Below are 25,728 nucleotides of genomic sequence, written 5' to 3' on the forward strand. Positions count from 1 at the left end.
AAATCACCACCAGTCAGCTCTCCCCCCCTCAAAGGGGAAAGTCGCCTATGGTCATCTGGGACTATGGAGGCTTTAACGTTTTTTAAAAACTGCTGACTGACCTATATCACCATGAAAGCTGGTTGGATGTGGGCTTTGGTGGCTGGACCAGTGTTTATTGCCCATCCTAATCGAGTGGCTTGCTAGGAATGACATGGAGGATGATAGGGATGGCAGATGCCTGAGGAGCCAGATGGGATTTTACGACAATTGACAATGGTTACATAGTCAACGTTAGAGCTTTAATTCTAGATATTTATTGAGTTCAAATTTCACCATCTGGGTCTCTGGATTACCACGCCACTCCCTCCCCTTGTATATTTATGTATTGTTACAATTGTAGACTGATTATGATACGTATAATTGTTCCTATTATCAATTAATTTTTTTAGATCACTCACTCCCATGGGAAGTGGATACCAAATTGAAGCACAGAAATGTTACCTTGACGATATCTCATAGAAAAAAGGAAATGAACTTCTCAATCTGTGCTGTGAAAGGAGATAAGTGTGAGCATGTGCAGCCGAACGTAAAAATGGTAAGTTAAATCTGTAATGGACAACTCAGTCCTGCTTTGAAGCGCTTGTAAGCTGAAAACCAACCACTGACTTAGTAGAGGCGAGTGCAAATTTGTCTTTTAAAAAGCATTGATACAGTTATATGGGTAAAATAGGTTTAGAGGGATTTGGGCCAAATGCGGGCAACTGGGACTAGCTTAGTAGTAAAAACTGGGCGGCATGGACAAGTTGGACCGATGGGCCTGTTTCCATGCTGTAAACCTCTATGACTCTATGACTATAGAATCATGAAATCACAGAATTTACAGTGCAGAAGGAGGCTATTCAGCCCATAGAGTCTGCACCGCCCCTTACAAAGAGCACCATACTCAACCCATGTATTTACCCCATCCTCGTAACCCAGTAACCCCCACTTAACCTTTTTGGACACTAAGAGCAATTTAGCATGGCCAATCCACCTAACCTACACATTTTTGGACTGTGGGAGGAAACCGGAGCACCCGGAGGAAACCCATGCAGCACGGGGAGAACCTGCGGACTTCGCACAGACAGTGACCCAAGCCGGGAATCGAACCTGGGACTCTGGAGCTGTGACGTAATTGTGCTAGCTACCATGCTGCCCACTTTGCCTAGTGCCGGTATCATGTCTTTTTCTGTATATTGGTCTTTGGACATGCATATCCCTGTAACCTGGGACACATCCCACAGCCATTTACTGAAACAAGACTGGTCAAATCACCATCAAGCAAGCACTGTAAAAGAGTTTCACTGAAACAGTGTAATGTGGAGAAAAATAATCTTGCTTGCTGATGCCATGAAACAAATGTCAGAAGTACTTCTTTTGGTATACTGTTTTCCTTGTCAGCAGCAACGGTAATGACTTTTCATTCCATTTCTGAATAATCCTTTCATTTACATCTAGTCTGCACTTTCTAAGCTCTCCAAAGGGTCTCCATTGAAATGGGTTTCATCAACCCTAACCCTCCCCTTACTGAGATCAATAGTACAAAAAATATACACAGAATTTGGTAATGAATTTCTAATTGTATTCAATGGGGAATACAATGGGGACATTCAGTGGGGACATATTGGTCATTGATGTAAAAGGTGGTATTCTATGAGGTTGTGTTTAAGCCATAATATTTAGCAATCCATGGAAGTTGTATTCTATCTGACCATGCTATAAGTTAGGAGCTCATGATGTTGATGACAATTGTGTAAAATGAAAAACCAATTCCATTCCCTAGCTCTGATATGCCTAAACTTTTAGCAAACGAAAGAATCGTCCCCCAAAACACTCACTATGGATTAGTCTGAACCGGTATTATTTTCTGTAACTCAACAGCATCCAGGACAAAGCAGCCCAATTGACTGACACCCATCCACCAGCTTAAACAGTCATCCTCTCCACCACCAGCGCACAGAGGCTGCAGTGTGTACTATATATAAGGTGCACTGCAGCAACTCACTCTGGTTCCTTCGACAACACCTTACAAACCCTCGATCTCTACCACCTCAAAGGATGAGGGCAGCAGATTCACGACAACACCGTCACCTGCAAGTTCACCTCCAAGCTACTCCCCATCCTGACTTGGAACTATATCGCTGTTCCTTCACTATCGCTGGGTCAAAATTCTGGAACTCCCTCCCTAAAAGCACTGCGGGTGTACCTACATCACATGGACTGCAGCAGTTCAAGAAGGTGACTCATCACCACCATCTCAAGGGCAATTAGGGATGGGCAATAAATGCCGGCCTGGCCAGAAATGTGCATATTCTGTTAATGAACTAAAAAAAAAGAATATTCGATGCGTGGTGAGTGGCAGAGGTTTCTCCATTCAGAAATGAGTAATTAGGGGTTCACGCTGAGGAATTAGATACTTTTTTGCATCTTTGTGACTGTTACTAATCTCAGTTTTCTTCCATGGTTAATGCAGCTTGACCAGAAGAAGCAACTGGACTTTGTTTCCCAAGACTGCATTCAGGTTGGTGTGTATGTAGCCCTCTTAATACGACTGGAATAGTTCTAAAAGTGTTTTCGAGGACAAATGGATTGCCTGGTTTAGAAATGTATCCTGTAGACTGGAAAGACCAGTTAGCCTCAGCAACATCGCTATTAACTGGAAGTTAAGTGAGGGACATGTCTGGCCTTGACTGTGATGTTTTCCACCGCCCCCCCCCCCCCCAGTGGTCACTGAAAGGCTCACACAGGAAGACAGGCCCCTTCAGGAAGTAGGAAAGGAATACCAATTCAAATCAGGAGTGAGGGATTACTGTTAAAAGACACCTTTTTATTCTGTCCTGACAGATAAGATCTGCATTACGGAAGCTATAGTTCCTGTTTATTTACCGATCAATAACATGTAAAGCAGTGCAGCCTTCCCGGAACCACTTACCTTGTCTCTTGGAAATCTGGTTATTCCAGTAAAGATCCTTGACTTCTTGCCATGTTAATTTAACTTCCGCAATTAACCTCCTGGATCTAATACTCTCCCCAAACCTTAGAAAGAATTTCAATAGCCAGCGCTAGAATACTGTGATTATGATGCATAAACCCTCCGCTAACGTGAATTGAGAAGGATTTGTTTTTAAATGCAGAAATGTGCATATTCTGGTTAATGAACTAAAAAAAAAGAATATTCGATGAGTGGTGAGTGGCAGAGGTTTCTCCATTCAGAAATGAGTAATTAGGGGTTCACGCTGAGGAATTAGATACTTTTTTGCATCTTTGTGACTGCCTGGTGTGTGTTCGGTCTGTCTATTTCTGATCCATTCTGTTGAGGCTGAATAGTAAAAATATCTCTTTGTCAGAGTGCAAGGAAACAACAAGGAATGTGCATTTATATAAGATCTTCTCTGCTGATTCTATGGAGAAACAATCTTAGCATCCTCTCTTCCGACAGAGAACCAGAAGGATTCAAAATATTAGCGCTGTGTTCTCTCCTGGTAGATGCTGCCAGACTGCCAAGTTTGTCCAGCGTCCTCTATTTCTGTTTCAGATTCCAGCATCTGATTATTTTGCTTATTAAAGTCGCCACAGTCCCAGATGACCATAGACTGCTTTCCCCTTTCAGGGGGAGAGCTGGCTGGTGGTGATTTAACCTGAGGATCACCACACCCCAAGCGAGTGGCACGGTTGAGAAAGCGGAGCCTTCATGAATAATCTCAGCCGGGGCGGGGATTGAACTCCCGCTGCTGGCCTTGCTCTGCATCACGAACCAGCAGTCCAGCCAACTGAGCTAAACTGGGCCTCCCACCACAGGAATCCATCTGCTGGCCAGTGAACTGGGGGTTGGCCTGTAAATTCACTGCCTTCTGTAAGAATATGCACTGCACAAGTGAGCAGGGTCAGGATGGGTAATTGGTACCCGATGCCTGAAAATTTTCAGTGTTGATATGATTCTGCATCATCATTCCAGCTAACAGAGGAAGTAAATTACATACATTCAAAAATAGATACATTTCCATAAACTATTAACAAGGTGGAATCCCTGTGCTGGATCGGTATGTTTTTTTAATTTATTCATAGGATGTGGGCATCACTGGCTCTGCCAACATTTATTACCCATCCCTATTTGCCCTTGAAATGAGTGGCTTGCCAGATCATTTCAGAGGGAATTTAAGAGCCAACCAAATTGCTGTAGATCTGGAGTCACACCTGGTAGGCCAGACCAGGTAAGGATGTCAGATTTCCTTCTGAGTTTTTAGAACAATTGGCAATGGTTTCATGGTCATCATCAGATTTTAAATTCCAGAATTTTATTGAATTCAAATTTCACCATCAGCCACGGTGAGATTCAAACGTAGGTCCCCAGCGCAATACCCTGGGATTCCTAATCTAGTGACACTACCACCTCCCTGACCTGCAACATTCCAGAAAAATCTAGCTTATAGTATCAAAGTTTTTTGCTACTTTCTTGAAGTCAGCAGACACCAGTCAAGATGATACCACCCTTTGTAGCAAACTCAAAGGCATTATTGAATATCAACAATATTCTTTAATACCTTGCCTTTCTTGCCTGGAAATGTGGCCACTGAACATAAAGAGTAAACTGCTACATACCTTGGAAAGGGAAGGAAAAGAAGAGACAAAGGAAAGAACAAGCCAACTTACTCGGTACTGCACTGATGTTTTAACCAGGATTAAGTATTTTCTGGAGTTGGGCATGAACCCATGATATTCGGACTCTGGGAAGAGTCAAATGCTGAGCCTAGGCTAAAGCGGATACTGAAGTTTAAAATATTTTGAACTAAGTTGGAGCTGCCCTTTTACCTTGTAGAAGATGCACTGCAGCAACTTTAAGGTTCCTTCGATAGCACCTTCCAAAGCCTTGACCTCTTCTACCTAGAAGAACAAGGGCAGCAGGCACATAGGAATGTCACCACCTCGAAGCTCTCCTCCAAGTCACACAACATCCTCATCTGGAATTACTTCACCATTTCTGTAGCTGGGTGTACCTACACCATGTGGATTACAGGGATTCAAGAACGTGCCCTCCATAATCAGTTTGATGCTTCATCCAAAAGGCATGGGATAATGTGTGATAGAAAATGGCAACCTTAATCAACTCATGACCAAGCTGATCTAATGCCGTTTCTATCTTTCAGGTCTGGCGATCAGATGTCAAGTTCTCACCCAGAATCACCATCTGTCCTTATGAGATGTGTAAGTATTGTATCATTTATTGTTAGCCTAATGAAATTTTATTGCTTCAGTAACAAATTTGGATGTTCTTTTCACTGAAATCAGCATTTTGTGCATATGCTGTGGCCAGATGGTGGTACGCAGTCATGCACAGATATCGGAATCATGCTCAGTCAGTCTACATTTTAAAAACAGTGGCATTTAATGGATATAAATGAGGGAGGGAGTGTCACACAGTATGACCAAGGCATCAAGTAAAATAGCCTTTTGTGCCTCCTGAAATGCAAGTAGAAGCAGAGAAGGCTGTTGTGACAATAGGGTGATTATGGAAGTGGACTCCAATAGTGGATATAATACATTCCACTCTGCACTTCATGGGGGTCATCTGACCTGAGGGTCGAAGGTCAGATAGCACATATAGAGTAGGTTGCAACAAATCTAAAGGTGCTTTGCAGTTGTTTGTTCATGTTCTGAAAATGTGTTATTAACAAAGTTAGTTTATAGCAATGGTGTCAGTCATCCTGAACCTGAAAAACAAGACAAAACAGGTATATCAGTTGAAGGATGCGGTAAACACATTTGGGTGCACCAGTAAAAGATCTGCTTCCCCTTTCAAATTTCATTCAAGTAACCCAGCAAGGTAGCCTCTTGCTCCAAATCGCTTCCATTTTTGTTCTTCCCTTCTGCTAAGCATTGGTGCTGCTGATCACAATTCTATGGATTCCAGCCATCCCCTGCCACCTTTCGTTTGAAGCCAATATTAGTGCATGAGTATAGGTGGCATCAAAAAGGTTTCAACCACAACAGGTATCACAGCCAGGGCCAGTCCTATTCTCACTCGCTGTTTCACACATGGATACTTTCAGCAGATTTCATTCAATACAAATCGGGAGCTGGCCCTGGTGTGAATCCTGGGACATTGTTGGCACCCTTACTGATATTTGATGTAGTATAAAGTGAGGATTGTGTATCCAATGCTGTTCTGTGCAATGCAAATATATAGGCGTCAAACTATCAGATTTCTTTTTTTTTAATAAATGTTTTTAATTGGGTTTTTGAACAAAGTATATTTACCGTTATGTACACAGAATTATATATAGAGAAGGGAACACGCACAAAAAACAAAACAAACAACAACAACAAAAAAGTTAGAATAAAATAACTGGTGGGTGTGGTAGGCTATATTAGGGGTATTGCGGTACCGAGGTGGGATGGACCTTATACTGTAGTATGAGTGGTGGAACCTGCCTGCTGGTTCTGCCCAGCAGGCGGAGCATAAGAGTCTGTGTTTCACCCACAGCAGTCATTTTGTACCAGGGCTGCTGGGGTAACTACTTGTTCATTAAAGCCTTCAATTGGACTACAATCTCGCTTCAGTAGTGATTGATCGTGCATCAATTTAATGAACAAGAATTGAAGAATGGCTGCTCTCCGCATCAAGCCAGAGTGTCTACAAATCAACCTGCACGCGGCAAATGCAGCAGCAACTTTTAAACATTGGCTGGCATGTTTCAACGCGTACATCAGGACGGCCCCGACTACCCCCACGGGGGAACAGAAAATGCAAGTCCTCCACTGAGGGGTGAGCACAGAAATCTACACGCTTATCGAAGACGCGGACGGTTTCGAGGACGCAATGACTTTGTTAAAAGAGCACTACGTCCGCACTGTGAATCAGGTATACACTCGGCATCTTTTAGCTACCAGACGGCAGATCCCAGGGGAATCACCGGACTATTTTTACCGCGCATTGTTAGTGTTAGGTAGAAACTGTAACTGTCCACAAGTCTCAGCCAATGACCACACCGAACTCTTAATATGGGATGCCTTTGTTGTGGGCATGCTGTCCTCTAAAATCCTCCAGCAACTGCTGGAAAACGACACGCTAAGGCTTAAAGAGGCACAGAAACTTGCGCACTCCCTAGATGTAGCCTCCCGCATCGCCCAGGCCTACGTTCCCAACCGCGGCTGATTCCAAAGCATCCCTAAATTCCCCACAAGCTTGTGCAGTGCGGCAGCCAGGAAACCCCGGTGGGGGGGGGCGATGCTATTTTTGCGGGCAAAACAAACACCCCCAGCAAAGCTGCCCGGCCCGATCCGCAATCTGCAAGGGCTGCGGGAAGAAGGGGCACCTCGTGGCAGTATGCCAGGCCCGGTCGGCCGCCGCTGTCTCCACAGGCGAACTGGGCCCGCTACCATTCCTCTCCTCACAGGCCATGTGCGGTTCATGGCGGCAGCCATCTTGGATGGTGTCTCAGGACCCCGACTTGGCTGGCCATGTATCGCCTGATGAGATCTCCCAGCCGGCCATATGCGATTCATGGGGGCAGCCATCTTGCATGATGTCTCAGGACCCCGACTCGGGTGGCCGTGTATCGTCCGACGAGATTCTCAGCTTCTGCCACAACTTGCCTAAGTGACACTGGACCAGTCTCGGCGGCGAACGCTATTGTGATGAACTTTTGTGTTACTGTACTACTGTACCCTTGTCATCATGTAAGGTGATGTCCCCTTTAAGACTGGGCTTGGAACCCTAGGGGACTCCGCCTCTGGCTCCGCCCACCTGGGAGCCATATATAAGGGACTGCCTTGTGGGCGGCACCCAGTTAGCACCCGTCTCGGCACCAGGCCAGTTCTTAGCTTATTAAAGCCTTCTTTACCGTTTTACTCTCTAAGCGTCGTTATTGAGGATACAACAATTTAATAAGCTAAACTACATCAGATTGGACGCAGGATAAAACCCAGAGAAGCTCAACCTGGAAGCACGGACACCGGAAGCAAAATAAATTTTTAAATACTGGCTCCGATGTTTTGAGGCCTATCTGGACTCCTCAGAGACCCCCATCCTGGGGCCACGCAAGCTGCGCCTACTCCACGCCCGGGTGAGTCACAGAATCTCTGCCACACTCGAAAAGGCGACTACTTATGAAGAGGCGGTCGAGTTACTCCGCAAGCGGTTCGTCAAACCCATCAACGAGATACACGCCAGGCATCTGCTCTCTACCTGACGGCAGCGCTCGGGGGAATCGCTAGACGAATTCGTTGAAAAGCTCACCGCGCGTGCCAGGGACTGTGACCATCAGGATGTGACAGGGGAAACCCATATGAACCTGCACATCAGAGACCCGTTCGTGTCCGGCATCCGCGCGACCTACATCCGGCAGCGGCTACTCGAAAACGGGGCAAAAGAGCTCCAGGACACGCTAACGCTCGCCTCCTCGCTGGAGGTGGCCCGACATAATTTGGGTATGTACCCCGCGGACTCTGCGAGCCCCCCTCGGACTTCCTCAGAATCAGCCACGTTACGGATCTGCGCCGCGCAACGACCCGCTATCCTGGGGGCACACCGTGCTACTTCTGCGGGCAGGGCCAGCATCCATGCCCACGCTGCCCAGCCCGCTCCGCGATCTGCAGCGACTGCGGGAAGAAGAGGCATTTTGCGAGGGTCTGCCTGGCCAGGCCCAGGGCCAGAATAACAAAGAACAGCCGGCCCGAAAATCAGGCTCTCAGGCACGCAGGCATCACAATGCGGCTGCGCACCGACCCGACACGCCCTTTTCTGATGCGTCATCCGCCTCATGCAAATCATGGAGCTGCCATCTTGTCGGCGGCCATCTTCTCGACCCGACACATGCGACCGACAGCGGCGGCCATTTTACAAGTCCGACTCGGCTGAGGACTCGGACTACCCACGAGTGGGAGCGATCACCCTTGACCAAACTTGGCCAAAACATCTGCAGAACTCGATGATGAAGGTCCAAGTCAATGGGCACGACACTTCATGCCTCTTCGACTCTGGGAGCACGGAGAGCTTTATTCATCCGGAAACAGTAAGGCACTGCTCCTTGCGCACCCATCCCGTGTCCCAAACCATAGCCCTCGCATCCGGGTCCCACTCGGTACAAATCAAGGGGTACTGTATCGCGGATCTCTCGATCCAGGGCGCCAAATACACCCGTTTCAAACTTTATATCCTCCCCCACCTCTGCCCCCCCCTGCTGCTCGGACTGGATTTCCAGTGCAGCCACCGAAGCCTGACACTGAAGTTCGGAGGACCCTTGCCCCTCCCCCTCACGGTATGCAGCCTTGTGACACTGAAAGTCGCACCCCCCTCACTATTCGCGAACCTCACTCCTGACTGTGAGCCCGTCGCCACCAGGAGCCGGCGGTACAGTGCCCAAGACATGACTTTTATCAAGTCAGAGGTCCAGCGTTTACTGGGAGAGGGGGTCATCGAGGCTAGCAACAGCCCTTGGAAAGCACAAGTGGTGGTAGTCCGGTCCGGGGATAAGAAACGGATGGTCGTGGATTACAGCCAGACCATAAACCGCTTCACGCAGCTTGATGCGTACCCCCTTCCTCGCATCGCAGAAATGGTAAATCGGATCGCCCAATACCGAGTATTTTCCACGGTCGACCTCAAATCCGCCTTCCACCAGCTCCCCATCCGACCAAAAGACCGCCCCTATACTGCCTTCGAAGCAGCCGGCCGGCTCTTCCACTTCCTCAGGTCCCCTTTGGCGTCACAAATGGGGGGCAAAATTCTCCTGAAACGGCGCGATGTCCGCCGACTGGCGCCCAAAACGGCGCCAATCAGACGGGCATCGCGCCGCCCCAAAGGTCCGGAATGAGGGGCTAGGCCGACGCCGGAGGAATTTCCGCCCCGCCAGCTGGCGGAAACGGCCTTTGTTGCCCCGCCAGCTGGCGCGGAAATGACATCTCGGGGCGGCGCATGCGCGGGAGCGTCAGCGGCCGCTGACAGTTTCCCACGCATGCGCAGTGGAGGGAGTCTCTTCCGCCTCCACCATGGTGGAGACCGTGGCGGAGGCGGAAGGGAAAGAGTGCCCCCACGGCACCGGCCTGCCCGCGGATCGGTGGGCCCCGATCGCGGGCCAGGCCACCGTGGGGGCACCCCCCAGGGTCAGATCGCCCCACACCCCCCCCAGGACCCCAGAGCCCACCCACGCCGCCTTGTCCTGCCGTTCAAAAGGTGGTTTAATCCACGCCGGCGGGACAGGCAATTTATCGGCGGGACTTCGGCCCATCTGGGCCGGAGAATCCAGCGGTGGGGCCCGCCAACCGGCGCAGCCCGATTCCCGCCCCCGCCGAATATCCGGTGTCGGACGGAGACTTCGGCAACCGGCGGGGGCGGGATTCACGGCAGCCCCCGGCGATTCTCCAACCCGGCGGGGGGTCGGAGAATGACGCCCCGGGTCTCCGTCTTTCAAAGGGTGACCCAGTAGTGGACCAGTATGGTTTGCGGGCTACATACCCGTACTTGGACAATGTCACCATCTGCGGCCATGACCAGAAGGACCATGACGCAAACCTCGAAAAGTTCCTCCAGACCGCCCGAGCCCTTAACCTGACCTATAACGAGGAAAAATACGTTTTCCACACAACCTGGCTAGCCATCCTCGGCTATGTCATGGAAAACCGGATCCTGGTTCCCGACCGCATGCGTCCCCTAAAGAAACTCCCCCTTCCCCGCAGCCTCAAGGCCCTCAAACGGTGCTTGGGGCTCTTCTCCTATTACGCCCAATGGGTCCCCAAATATGCGGACAAAGCCCGCCCACTCATAAAGACCACCATATTTCCCCCCTCGGCTGAGGCTCGATTGGCCTTCAACCGCACCAAGGCCGATATCACCAAGGCCGCTATGCGCGTGGTGGACGAAACTATCCCCTTCCAGGTATAGAGCGATGCGTCAGGCAGGTACCCTCAACCAGGCAGGCAGACCAGTAGCGTTCTTCTCCCGGACCCTCACCGCCTCCGAGATTCGACACTCTGCAGTCGAGTAGGAGGCACAAGTCATTGTGGAGGCTGTACGGCACTGGAGGCACTACCTAGCCGGTAGGAGGTTCACCCTCGTCACCGACCAATGGTCGGTTGCCTATATGTTCGATAACGCGCAACGGGGCAAAATAAAAAACGATAACATTTTGAGGTGGAGGATCGAACTCTCCGCCTACACGTATGATATCAAGTATCATCCAGGGGAGCTCAACGAGCCCCCAGATGCCCTGTCCCGCGGCACGTGCGCCAACGCGCAGGAGGACCGCCTGCAAGCCATCCACAATGACCTCTGCCACCCGGGGGTTACCCGGCTCGTCCACTTTATCAAGTCCCGCAACCTACCTTACTCAACCAAGGAGGTCAAGGCCATGGTCAGGGCCTGCCAGATCTGTGCGGAGTGCAAACCGCACTTCTACCGGCCAGACAAGGCTCGGCTCGTGAAGGCCTCGGGCCCTTTGAGCGACTATGCGTGAACTTCAAGGGGCCCCGCCCGTCCACCAACCGCAATGCCTATTTCCTCACCGTTATCGATGAGTTCTCCCGCTTCCCATTCACCATCCCCTGCCCCGACATGACCTCTGCCACCGTGATTAAAGCACTGCACAGCATCTTCACCCTATTCGGTTTCCCCGCTTATATCCACAGCGACCGGGGTACATCATTCATTTTTTAAAAAAAATATTTTTATTAAGGTTTTTTAACAACACAATTTTTTCCCCTTACAAACAATAACCCCCCCCCCGGTAACAAAATAACGCAAATTCTCCCTGAGCAAGATATATACAAGGCAAGATGGTGTATTTACATAGCTTTATACACTGGCTCTTGGCCGCGCGTACCGTTTCCCCCCACCCTCCATGCTATCTCCCGCTCGTCCATCCCCTCAAACAGTCTCTCGTTCCCCCCCCCCCCCCCCAGGGTTGCTGCTGCTGCTGATCAACCTTCTTCTAACGCTCCGCGAGATATTCTAGGAACTGTTGCCACCGCCTGTAAAACCCTGTGCAGACCCTCTCAAAGCAAACTTAATTCTCTCCAATTTTATGAACCCAGCCATGTCGTTTATCCAGGCCTCCAGGCTAGGGGGCTTCGCCTCCTTTCACAATAGCAAGATCCTTCGCCAGGCTACTAGGGACGCAAAGGCCAGAATTCCGGCCTCTTTCGCCTCCTGCACTCCCGGCTCATCCACTACTCCAAATATTGCTAGCCCCCAGCTTGGCTTGACCCGGACTTTCACCACCTGGGATATTAATCCCGCCACTCCTCTCCAGAACCCCTCCAATGCCGGGCATGACCAAAACATATGGACATGGTTCGCCGGGCTCCCTGAACATCTTCCACATCTATCCTCTACCCCAAAGAACCTACTCAGCCTCGCCCTCGTCAAATGCGCTCTGTGAACCACCTTAAATTGTATCAGACTGAGCCTGGCACACGAGGAGGAGGTATTAACCCTACCCAGGGCGTCGGCCCATAGCCCTTCCTCAATCTCCTCCACCAGCTCCTCCTCCCATTTACCTTTCAGTTCTTCTACTAGCGCTTCCCCCTCTTCTTTCATCTCTTGGTATATTTCCGACACCTTGCCCTCCCCGACCCATACCCCCGAGATCACCCTATCTTCTTCTTGTGCCGGGAGCAACGGAAATTCCCTCACCTGTCCCCTCACAAAAGCCCTCACCTGCATATATCTAAATGCATTTCCTGGGGGTAACTCAAATTTCTCCTCCAGTGCCCCGAGGCTCGCAAATGTCCCGTTGATGAACAGGTCCCCCATTCTTCTTATCCCACCCGATGCCAGCCTTGGAACCCCCCGTCCATCTTCCCCGGGACAAACCGGTGGTTACCCCTGATCAGGGACCACACCGATGCTCCCATTGCACCCCTGTGTCTTCTCCACTGGCCCCAGATCTTTAGTGTTGCCGCCGCCACCGGGCTTGTGGTGTATTTTGTCGGCGAGAGCGGCAGCGGTGCCGTTACCAACGCCCCCAGGCTCGTTCCTTTACAGGACGCCATCTCCATCCTCTTCCATGCCGCCCCCTCTCCCTCCATAACGAACTTACGGATCATCGCCACATTTGCTGCCCAGTAGTATCTCTCTAGGTTTGGCAAAGCCAACCCTCCTCGGTCCCTGTTGCGTTCCAAGAACCCTCTCCTAACCCTCGGGGTCTTATTTGCCTACACATACCCCATAATACTCCTACCTACTCTCTTGAAAAAGCCCTTGGTGATCACGATGGGGAGGCACTGAAACACGAACAAAAACCTCGGAAGGACCACCATTTTGACCGACTGCGCCCTACCCGCCAGCGAGAGCGGGAGCATGTCCCATCTTTTAAAATCCTCCTCCATTTGCTCCACCACCCTCGTCAAATTCAGTTTATGTAGGGCCCCCCAACTTCTGGCTCTCTGGATCCCCAGATACCGAAAACTCCTCTCCGCCCTCCTCAGCGGTAGGTCCCCTATCCCTCTTTCTTGGTCCCCTGCCTGTAATACAAAAAGCTCACTCTTCTCTACATTAAGCTTGTAGCCCGAAAACTCTCCAAACTCCTTCAGAGTCTGCATGACCTCCACCATCCCCTCCATTGGGTCCGCCACGTATAGCAGCATAGAAGTCTTTAAATACCTTACTTATTTTCGTTGCACTTCGAACCGTGGCTCCCCTTCCATCTTTGATTCCCCCTATTTCCCTCGCTGCCGCCCTCTTACGGAGCTGGTGCGCCAGCATCCGACTAGCCTTTTCCCCGTACTCGTAAGTCGCCCCTTGCGCCTTCCTCCACTGTGCCTCCGCCTTGCCCGTGGTCAGCAGATCAAACTCCGTCTGGAGCCGTCGCCTTTCCCCAAGTAATCTTTCCTCCGGGGCCTCTGCGTACCTCCTGTCCACCCGCAAGATCTCCCCCACTAGCCTCTCCCTTTCCATTCCCTCTATCTTCTCCCTATGAGCCCTGATGGAGATCAGCTCTCCCCTGATCACCGCCTTCAACGCCTCCCATACCACCCCCACTCGCACCTCCCCATTGTCGTTGGCCTCCAAGTACCTTTCAATACACCCCCTCACCTTCCCACACACCACCTCATCGGCCAGCAGTCCCACATCCAGCCGCCACAGCGGGCGTTGGTCCCTCTCCTCTCCCAGCTCCAGTTCCACCCAGTGCGGGGCATGGCCCGAAACGGCTATGGCCGAATACTCCGTCCCCCCCACTCTCGGGATGAGCGCCCTGCCCAGAACAAAGAAATCTATCCGGGAGTAAGCCTTATGCACGTGGGAGAAAAAAGAAAATTCCCTGGCCTGCGGTCTTGCAAACCTCCATGGGTCCACTCCCCCCATCTCATCCATAAACCCCCTAAGTACCTTGGCCGCCGCCGGCCTCCTTCCCGTCCTTGATCTGGAGCGGTCCAGTGCTGGGTCCAGCACCGTATTGAAGTCCCCTCCCATTATCAGGCCTCCTACCTCCAGGTCCGGAATGCGTCCCAACATGCGCTTCATGAATCCAGCATCATCCCAGTTCGGGGCGTATACATTTACCAACACCACCCACGTCCCTTGCAACCTACCACTCACCATCACATATCTCCCTCCATTATCCGCTACGATAGTCTTGGCCTCAAATGACACATGCTTTCCCACCAGAATTGCCACCCCTCTATTTTTTGCGTCCAATCCCGAGTGAAATACCTGTCCTACCCATCCCTTTCTTAACCTGACCTGGTCCGCCACCTTCAGGTGTGTCTCTTGGAGCATTGTCACATCTGCCTTCAGTCCCTTCAAGTGCGCGAACACTCGAGCCCGCTTCACCGGCCCATTCAGGCCCCTAGCGTTCCACGTTATCAGCCGGATTGGAGGGACTCTCCCCCCCCCCCCCGCCGACTAGCCATCTCCTTTTCTGGGCCAGTCCCTTGTCCGCGTCTCCCTCACTCTCCAGTCCCCCAGCTGGGGGACCCCCGTCCCAGCCACCTCTTCTGTGTCCCGTTCTCTTTCGGCCAGTGCAGCAGCAACCCTTTTCCCCCCCCCTTCCCCCCCTCCCTCCTCTCCCCCCCCCCCTCCTCTTCCCCCCCCCCGCTAGATCCCCGTCTAGCTTTTTTGCTCCCCCATATCCCTCCCGTAAGTCAGCTGACACCTGCTGACCCCGGCTTCCCCCGCCATCCCTTTAACCCCCCCGTGTGGGAATCTCCCAATCAATGTACATTCCTTTGTTCCCCTTCCTGCCCCGTTTTTTTTTTTTTTGCCGCGCGCGGGAAAGACAACCCCGCGCTTCACAAAGCCTGCCCCGCCCCCCATGGCGCTGCTCCTGTCATGGCCTTGTCCCTCTCCCCCAGCCCATATATCCTTTCCTGCGCGTGGTTGACTCCCTATGTACAACAACCATCATACTTCACCACTCAAACACCCCCCTCCCACACAAACCCTCAATTAGAGTCCAATTTTTCTGCTAATATAAAAGTCCACGCCTCTTCGGGCGTTTCGAAGTAGTGGTGTTGGCCATTATGTGTAACCCACAGTCGCGCTGGCTGCAGCATTCTAAATTTCACTCCTTTCCGGTGCAGCACCGCTTTGGCCCGGTTGAAACCCGCTCTCCGCTTAGCGACCTCCGCGCTCCAGTCCGGGTATATTCTGATCTCCGCATTGTCCCACTTGCTGCTCCGTTCCTTCTTGGCCCATTTCAGGACCCTCTCTCTGTCCGTAAACCGGTGAAATCTCACCACCATCGCCCTTGGCGGCTCTTTTGCATTGGGCTTCCTCGCTAGCACTCGGTGCGCCCCATCCAGCTCCAGCAATCTCGGGGGGGCCTCCACACCCATCAGCGTCCCGATCATTGGCACCGGCCCCCTCCATTCCTTCTGGGAGACCCAGGATCCTCAAGTTGTTTCTCCTTGATCTGTTCTCCAGGTCTTCGAGTCTTCCCGCCCACGTCCTGTGCAGCGCCTCGTGCCGCTCCAGTCTCTCCGCCAGGCCCACGAGCTCGTCGCCGTTCTCACTCACTTTTTCCTGGATCTCCTGAATCTTCACCTCTTGGGCTTTCTGGGTTGCTCCAAGTTTTTCCACCATTGCCAGTATAGGCGCCACCATCTCCTTACGCAGCTCCTCGAAGCAGCCCTTGATGAACTCTTTCATCTCCTCTCTGTCCATGGGCGCCGCCATTTTGTTTTTTTCTTCTTTCTTCTCCCGCTGCTCCAGGGCCGCCTTCCTCGCCGTTTCACTGCGGGTCCGGTCCATGCAGGGCTGTAGGGGGCTTCCTCTGTTCTTCCCCACCGGTTTTTTTTTTTTACAGGTCCGTTGGGGCTCCGTTAGCGGGCCCAAAAGTCCGTTTCTGCGGGAGCTGCCGACTCGCGCGGCTTAGCTCCGCATCGCCGCGACCCGGAAGTCCGGGGTACATCATTCATGAGCGATGAACTGCTTCAGTATCTGCTCAGCAAAGGCATTGCCTCGAGCAGAACGACCAGTTATAACCCGCGGGGCAACGGGCAGGTGGAGAGGGAGAACGCGACAGTGTGGAAGGCTGTCCTTCTGGCCCTGCGGTCGAGAAATATCCCAACCACCCACTGGCAGGAGGTCCTACCCGATGCCCTACACTCCATTACATCGCTCCTCTGCACGGCCACGAATGAGACCCCTCACAACAGAATGTTTGTCTTCCTCAGGAAGTCTACCTCCGGGGTCTCGCTTCCACCTTGGCTGACGGCTCCGGGACCTGTTCTTCTCCAGAGGCACACGAGGAGCCATAAAACGGACCCCCTGGTCGAGGAGGTCCGGTTACTACACGCAAATCCCAATTACGCCTACGTCGAGTACCCCGACGGCAGGCAAGATACGGTTTCCCTACGGGATCTGGCACCCGCTGGTTTCCCCGTTACAGATGCCCCTTCTCTCGCAGCTCCCCTGCAGGACCCGGCACCCACTACAACACACCCCCTCCCGGCCCCACTCCCCGTTGGTGGGCACCTACCGCGCGCGCCCCCCCCCTCTACACACCCCGCCGGCGCTGGCACCGCTACCCCCAGCCCCAGCTATTCCCCCTGCGCCCCGATCCCCTACCCCGACCCGGACCAAGGCTCCGACCACCGTGCTCCATGTTCCCTCAACTAAGACGTCTGTGTCCGCAGCACTACCGCCCGAGCTGAGGAGGTCGATAAGGACGATCAGGCCATCGAGACAAATGGACTTATGATGGCACTTCACCCCCGCCGGACTTTATGTTAAAAACAGGGGGTGAATGTGATGAACGGTTACTGTACTACTGTACCCTTGTCATAATGTAAGGTGATGTCCCCTTTAAGACCGGGCTTGGAACCCTGGGGGACTCTGCCTCCGGCTCCGCCCACCTGGGAGCCGTATATAAGGGACTGCCTTGTGGGCGGCACCCAGTTAGCACCCGTTGCGGCACCAGGCTAGTTCTTAGCTTATTAAAGCCTTCTTTACCGTTTTACTCTCTAAGCGTCGTTATTGAGGGTACAACAGCTTTCAACCGCTACTTCCGGGGTCTCGCTTCCACCTTGGCTGACGGCTCCAGGAGCAGACGGTACAGTTCCCAGGACCGGACCTTCATTAGGTCGGAAGTCCAACGGTTACTAAAGGCAGACATTATTGAGGCCAGCAACAGCCCCTGGAGAGCTCAAGTGGGGGTTGTAAAGACCGGGAAGAAACATAGGATGGTCATAGACTACAGTCAGACCATCAACAGGTATACGCATCTCGACACGTACCCTCTCCCCGCATATCTGAAATGGGCAACCAGATAGCGCAATACAAGGTTTTCTCCACAGTAGACCTTAAATCAAGCTACCACCAGCTCCCCATTCGCCCGGACGACCGCAAGTACACTGCATTCGAAGCAGATGGGCAGCTCTACCACTTTCGAAGGGTTCCCTTTGGTGTCACAAATGGGGTCTCGACCTTCCAACGGGAGATGGACTGAATGGTTGATCGGTACGGTCTCCGGGCCACGTTCCCGTACCTCGACAATGTCACCATCTGCGACCACGACCAGCAGGACCACGACACCAACCTCCGCAAATTCCTCCATACCGCAAAAATCCTTAACTTAACCTATAACGAGGACAAATGCGTATTTAGCACCAATCGCCTAGCCATCCTCGGCTACATAGTGCATGATGGAGTCAGAGGCCCAGATACCGAACGCATGCGCCCCCTCATGGAGTTTCCCCTCCCCCAAGGCCCTGAAACATTGCCTGGGCTTGTTTTCTTATTACGCCCAGTGGGTCCCCAATTATGCGGACAAGGCCCGCCCACTAATCCAGTCCACGGTTTTTCCCCTATTGGCAGAGGCCCGCCAGGCTTTCTGTCGCATCAAAGCAGACATCGCCAGGGCGACGATGGCCAGGCCCACTGGCCCCATCCAGATGCGATGAAGCTGAAGACGACACGCTCCCAGAGCCATGGATGCCCGAGCCGATGCTAGCAACACTGCCGGGACTGTGACGATCGCAGAGGATGATCAGGAGCCCCAGCCGGCTGATAGTTTCATTGTAAAATGAACTTGTAAATAATTGTCTGTAAATATGTGTATTGCATGTAAAGGCACCGAAGGGTACCGCTATAACCTCTACCACTGTAAAAGCAAGGCCAACACCCCCGCCGGACTTTTAAACAGGGGGTGAATGTGGTGGGCTATATTAGGGGTATCGCGGTACCTGGTTCCGCCCAGCAGGCGGAGCATAAGAATCTGTGTTTCACCCACAGCAGTCATTCTGTACCGGAGCTGCTGGGGTAACTACTTGTTCATTAAAGCCTTCAATTGGACTACAATCTCGCTTCAGTCGTGATTGATCGTGCATCAGTGGGGTATTATGTGCCAGCTCAACAACAGCAGCTCTGTACAATTGGCAATATTGTTTTTAGCACATAAATAGGCATCTGTTTGTGGAGGGGGGGGGGTGGAACTGGGTGGGGTACATATACATTTGGGCACCGAGGAAGGAATTACAGAACAATTACAGAGGGCAATACACGAATGGATCTGGTGTTGGTGTTGTCGCTTGCTTCTCCCGGACGGTTTTCGCTTCAGCCGTTCGTCCCGTCTTTCGCCCGGATTTTCCTTGTTCTCTGCTCCTGTAGATGCCAAGTTTGTTATTGTTTCCTGTGCCCTCCTTCCAGCTGTCATTCCCTTGCCTCCCCCCACCCCACTGGTTCCCCTCTATTGTTCCCTGTCTCCTCCCTCTTTCCCCCCCACCCTTCTGCTTACTTTCATTTCTAAGTTTACCAGTGACACTGACTCTACATAGAGGCACAGTTAATTCTTCATTACAATGCAGGTTGTAGAAACCCTAGTCCGTGCATTCAACCCATGGCATAATGAGTGGGATGGGGAGGTCACTATGACTTCATGATGTAAACACATCTGTATTGTCACCAATACTGCTTTCTACCAATGCATTGTAGACTTGCTGATGCCTTATTTCTGTTTGCAGATGCCAGAAAGCGATGGGCTCCCTTTCTGTTATTAGTTTTGATACTTTTCCTAATTGTGATTGCCACAATTACTATCAAGACACAGTTACTGAAAGGTAAGGAACAGCCATTCTGTAATCCAAAGTCTCCAGACAGGAGACCTGGCAGTTTAAAAGTATTCTGTGTGAATATCACATTTTTGTCAAACGCGAGCAGAGCACTTTCACCCTCAAGTTTGAGTCCCATAGCAAGATTTAAACACCTAACATAGATGGAGGCTCTAGTGCAGTACTGTACTGACTATTGGATAGGTTGTTAGAGTTGCATCCTCTTGTCTCTGGGCATTGAAATACCACGGTGCTAATTGATGAGGAACAAGGTGTTTTCCCAGTTCCTAGCCAACGTTCTTTCCTCACCAAAGATCACCAAAAAAAGGCAGACTTACTGGTCATTTTATGGCTATTCGTAGGACGTAGCTGATAGAGAATAACAGCCACATGGGACTCCGACAACAAAAAGCATTGCACACAAAATAATTCCTTGTGCCAATGGCTTTGAGGCATTTCAAAAGCTTGAAATTTACATGTGTCTTCTATCTGTGTACACTTCCTGTGATCGTTTTGCATTCTAAATTCCGATGTGAACATTTATCATGGAAATAGCCGAAGTAAACTTGTCACCCCCCTGACTCCCCCACCCCCCTCCGATTGAACACAGCTGCCCGTAGGAGGCACCAGTGCTAGCATTGGTGGGAGGATCATCATAGAGCGGCAAGTTTCTATTATAAATGTGGACTTAAAATAACTTAGAAATGTTAAAAGGACAGAGTGTAGGGGATGTCTCGGAACACCGCAGCACCTCTGACCCCCTCCAAAAGATACCCGCCAACGGGGATCCAGATCGCAGGGTAGGAGTCATAGCAGGCCGCCCCCTGCTGTACTGTCTGGGGAACCACCTAGGCATAGCATTAGGGCCCAAAAGGCCAGAAAGTTAGACACCAGTTAAGTTGGCAAGGGTGCCGGGCACAATTTAGTTATAGAGGCTAGGGCATAAATCTGTATATATTTGTTCACATTAAACAACTGTTACAACCTGCCTTGGTGCTCTGTCCAATGTGAGGGGTGGTCTGGTCCGGGCTGGCCAAGGGGAGGAAATGGGCAGACATTGGGGGGGAATGGGCGGACCCTATTGGTGACCAGGGCTCCACCACCCCCCCCCCCCCCCTCCCCCACCTGACTGTCCCCACCACTGCCACCCCAGGTGTTTTAATGGGACCGTGTGATGGAATGGCCAGCTCACATGCAGGGGTCACCCAGATGGACAGTGGAAATTGCTACTGTAGGCAGGAGTCAGACATTGTCAAATGATGTGGAGCACTAGGGCTCATTGTAGAGCGGGTTGTCATCATCCTCCATCGTTCAGACCCACTGTTACTGCCAACCCAGGGTCCCCACCCCATAGTGCGACCGGTATGTATCACGGAGGGAGTTGCAGGCAGGGGGAGTTTGGGGAGTGAGGGTGTGTGTGGTTGGGATGCAGTGCCTGTGTTCCTGGCCAGCACCTCCTCATTGGACGAGGCCTGGTGTTCCACCTCCTCCAGCACATAGCGCCTCTACTGCGCAACGTTGTGGAGGATGCAGCAGGCAGCCATGATACGGGGGGATCCTCTCAGCATCATACTGGAGTACCCCTCCAGCCTGGTGCAGGCACCTGAACCGCATCTTCAGGAGGCCGACGCACTGCTCGATCACGATCACGGCCGCAGCGGATAACCCCTGCCGCTCAGAAGCCAACCCCCCTGCCGGGAGGTGGGGGGAGTCTCAGACATTTCGGGAATCGTCGAGTGTGCCAGCATGAAGGAGTCGTGCACATGGGTATTGAGTGCAGACATGTATGATGCGCAACTGATGGTCACATATCAGATGCACATTCATTGACTGGAACCCCTTTCGGTTTGTGTACAGTGGCCTGTTATCTGCAGGTACCTGCAGGGAGACATGCATCCCGTCGATCCTCCCCCCCCGGATCTGTGGCACCCTGGCGATGGCGGCGAATCCCGCTGCCCGGCATCCTGTTGGGCTCGGTCTACATTGAAGTGGATGTATTGAGCTGCCTGGGCATATAGGGCCTCCGTGATGGCACGGGTGCACTTGTGCACCGAGGTCTGTGAAATCCCAGACAGGTCGCCACTCGGCGCCTGGAAGGACCCCGTGGAGTAGACGTTCAGGGCGACCGCCACCTTGACGGCCAACGGGAGCGGTTGCCCTCCCCCATACCCCCGTATCATCTGGCAGATATGTCACAATGTCTCTCGGCTTAGCCGGAGTCTTCGACAGCATGCCCGGTGCTACAGCTCCTCGAATGACAGGTGGTGCCGGTACACACAAAGCCTCATGCGGCACCTCCTTGGTGCCTCCTCCTTGGCATGTTGGGCGGCTCGCCATCCATCCTGGGCAGCTGTCCCCTGTTCCTCTGCGGCATGCTCTGCTGTTGTCCACTCCGCTGCTGCAGCTCCCTCCTCCTCCTCGAGCAGCGCCCGCTCTTACAGCCGCAGGGCATCCCCCAGAGCTGCAACAACTAGAAGGAAGGCCACCGTTGCTGGTTGAATTCCAATATCCATTGTCTGCAGGAGGTGAAAGGCCAACATGTTAGCATGGTGTGTACCCCCGTGCCAACCAGATCCACCGGGCTACATGGTGGCCCCAGGCACTGTTGGCTCTGTCCCTGCATGTCCCTCCCTACCCCCCTACTCCCATCCCTGCACCCCTGGCCCCATCGGTGGCTGGCACCATGGGGGCCTCTGGCCCTGGCACCTGTCTCAGATGTCAGAGGTACTGTCGGCTGGCAACGCCTTTGCCAGGGGTACGCACCGCTGCCCCCGTAGGGGCTGTAGGTGGTGCCCTGGGTGGGCCACCCAGGTGGGTGGCGGCCAGGTTGGGGGGAAGGTGTGGCAGAGGTGCGGGGATGGGGGTGGGGTGGAGGGTGGGGGCACCCAATTGGCTGGTGTCACTCTGCAGAACCAGGTGCCAAGATGGGTGGCCAGTGGGGGCGTGCAGCAAGATGGCCACGGTAATGGCATTCCGTTCCCAGGCACCGCCTAGTCCCTTAGGGAGTCACCCCGGCCACTCGGCTTGTACCCCCGTTACCCCCCCCCCCCACCAATCCCCCGGCCCTGGCAGGGCCCCCCCCCCCCCCCCCCACAGTCCAGCCCGGCAGCCCGCCGTCGCACCTCTCTGTACCCTACCTCCTCTCTCTCCCTTATCAGCCACAATGCCGGTTTGACGATTTTTAAAAGCACAAGTGAACCGCGCCATCGGGAACTCGGCCTAACGGAGGAAGAGATTCACAGAGGCCCCGGAGAATACCGAGTCGGACCCGCCAAGATTCGCGGAGGCCCCGGAGAACACCGGGTCGGACCCGCCAAGATTCGCGGAGGCCCCGGAGAATACCAGGTTGGACACGCTAATGATGTGCAAACAGTGTTTACTGTACGTGCGTACCGGTACGCATTGACACCGCTGTCGAGGCGACAGAGAATCGCGATTTTGCGTCAAATTGGCGCCCGCTGCGATTTTGGCGTCTGTACCTATTCTCCACCCAATCGCGTTTCGCGATTTCGGCGTCGGCAAACCGGGAATCCTGCCCAATAAGTTTTGAAAATCAGGTGACAGGTAAAGTAGTACAACACTGAATAAGACAAGCTTTCGTAATGCGAGAGCCAGCTGAAAACAAATGCCATGTATAAGTGGAAAAGCAATGTAAGATGGAACGCTCAGCATTGAGTCAAGCAGGAAGAGCCTCTGATCCTATCGTAATATATTAATGCTTTTTTCCAACCTAATTCTTCATTTGTTTTGGAGTATGTACGTGTTACAGTTCTCTATATCTTTTCCAATCTCAAATCTGCTCTGTACATGCCAAGATTGTGGCTCACAAAACCGTGTCGAAAATTCCACGGTGAGCCAGGGAGAAGCGTAGCTGTGACTGGGAGGGAAATAGCGTCCGGATTTATCAGGCCATCGGAGCCGAGTTGGCAAAACGGCGGGCAGGTTTCAACAAGGCCAAGGTGGTGCTGTACCGGCGGCAGATCAGGTTTGGGGTGCTGTACCCGGCGAAATTATGGGTGACGTTCGGAGGCCGGGAGTATTATTTTGAGGCCCCAGAAGTGGCCGAAGACTTCATTAAGGAGCATAAACTGGGGGAGAACTGAGTGGACAATGCTTGCAAACCGGGGTGCTGGCACTATGTAATGGGCGGGAGCATGTTTGAAGTGGGTGTAGGGATTGGGTGACTTTCGCCTTTTTTTGCTGAGGGGTGGGGGGGGGGGCGGGGGTTCTGTTCAATGTTGAGATTGTAAGGAGTTGTAGGGGTGAAAAGTTTATGTGGGGATGGATGTTCCCACCCCCCATCCTGTTTTATGGGACTGTGTGTTTAACATCTGTTTGTTTGCTTTTGGAGAAGGCTACCTGGAGTTCAGGAGAAGTCCTTGTTTGGTTGGGGGAGAGTAAGGTCAGCAGGGAGCCTTCTCATTTGAGCTGAGGAGTGCGGGGGGAGAGGGAGGGGGGGTCATTAGGATGTGCCTTTGGGCAGGAGCAGCCATGCTAGCAGGTTATGCTGGTGAACGGAAGTGAGGTGGTGGGGGATAAGGCCACGAGGGGTGGCCAGGGGAGGGGGGAAATGGGAAGGGGAGGGAAGAAGGGGAAGGGGAAAAGCGGCGGGGAGGGGGGGGGGTTTGCAACACGGCAGGGGGTGAGAGATGACATGGTCAAGTGCGAAGAAAGGGACCATCTGGGATGGGCTAGGTACAGAGTGGAATTAAAGAGGCAGGAGATATGTGGGGAAGATGACGGGCAGCACGGTAGCCTTGTGGATAGCACAATTGCTTCACAGCTCCAGGGTCCCAGGTTCGATTCCGGCTTGGGTCACTGTCTGTGCGGAGTCTGCACATCCTCCCCGTGTGTGCGTGGGTTTCCTCCGGGTGCTCCGGTTTCCTCCCACAGTCCAAAGATGTGCGGGTTAGGTGGATTGGCCATGATAAATTGCCCTTAGTGTCCAAAATTGCCCTTAGTGTTGGGTGGGGTTACTGGGTTATGGGGATAGGGCGGAGGTGTTGACCTTGGGTAGGGTGCTCTTTCCAAGAGCTGGTGCAGACTCGATAGGCCGAATGGCCTCCTTCTGCACTGTAAATTCTATGATCTATGACAGACGGTAGAGGGGATTAGAGGCTCAAGCCTCCGGTATGGGTGGTAACATGGAATGTCCGGGGACTGAATGGGCCGGTTAAAAGGTCACGGGTGTTCGTGCACCTCAGGGGCTTGAAAGCGGGGGTGGTCTTTTTGCAGGAGACACACCTCCATGTGAAGGACCAGGTTAAGTGTGTATGCCCCAAATTGGGATGATGTGAGTTTTATGAGGGGGTTGCTGGCAGCAATCCCGGATTTGGCCACGTACCAGTTGATCATGGGAGGAGATTTTAACTGTGTCCTGGAGCCGAGGGTGGATAGATCGAGCCCCAGGTCGATGGGTAGGGTACAAATGGCAAGGGAGCTGGGGGGGGGGGGGGTTTATGGAGAGGATGCGTATGGTGGATCCATGGTGCTTTTAGAACCCAAGGGGAAGGGAGTATTCCTTCTTTTCACACGTCTATAAGGTGTATTTGAGGACTGATTACTTTGTAGTGAGTCAGGAGGTTTTGGTTGGGGTGCAGGGGGCAGAGTATGCGGGGATAGTTATCCCGGACCATGCACCCCACTGGCTGGATATTCGGTTCAGTACGGGACGAAAGCAGAGGCCGGGGTGGAGGTTTGACTCGGGGTTGTTGGCAGGTGGAGGTTTTTGTGATAAGGTGCGGTTGGCGATTAGGGATTATGTGGAGTTCAATCAGAATGTTGAGGAGTTGGCGGGCATTTTTTGGGAAGCACTGAAGGCAGTGGTCCGGGGAGAAATTATCTCATTTAAGGTTTGTGCGAATCCAAGGAGGGTGAAACATGACCGTCTAGTGAACGAGATAATGGAGGTGGACAGGGAATATTCGAGGGTGCCCACCGTGGAGAGATTGGCGAGGAGGAAAAAGTTGCAGGGGCAATTTGACAGGCTGACAACGGGGAGGGCGGTAGGGCAACTGTGTTAGGGCAAGAGGGGTGCAATACGAGTATAGGGAGAAGGCGGGCTGCGTCCAGTGAAATAGTAAAGAATAGGACTGGGGATGTGGTGTCAGAGCCAGGGAAGATAAATGGGGCATTTAAAGAGTATTACCTGGAACTTTATGATCAGACCCAGGAGGAGAGGAGGGGGACATGGGGTGGTTTCTGGACGAGCTGGAATTTCCC

General features: G+C 52.5%; 1 protein-coding gene across 1 annotated transcript in view; it reads left to right on the plus strand.

Annotated features, from left to right (window-relative positions):
* Positions 1-25,728, plus strand: part of LOC140388499 (interleukin-17 receptor C-like) — a 121,609-nt gene that overhangs the window by 83,493 nt on the left and 12,388 nt on the right. The window contains exons 14-17 of the mRNA XM_072472788.1: positions 432-577; positions 2,495-2,542; positions 5,166-5,223; positions 19,420-19,515. Of these exons, the coding sequence (XP_072328889.1) occupies positions 432-577; positions 2,495-2,542; positions 5,166-5,223; positions 19,420-19,515 (348 nt within the window). The remainder of the gene's footprint in view (positions 1-431; positions 578-2,494; positions 2,543-5,165; positions 5,224-19,419; positions 19,516-25,728) is intronic.

This window comes from Scyliorhinus torazame, chromosome 13 (genome assembly GCF_047496885.1).
Source record: "Scyliorhinus torazame isolate Kashiwa2021f chromosome 13, sScyTor2.1, whole genome shotgun sequence".
NCBI classification, from domain to species: Eukaryota; Metazoa; Chordata; class Chondrichthyes; order Carcharhiniformes; family Scyliorhinidae; genus Scyliorhinus; species Scyliorhinus torazame.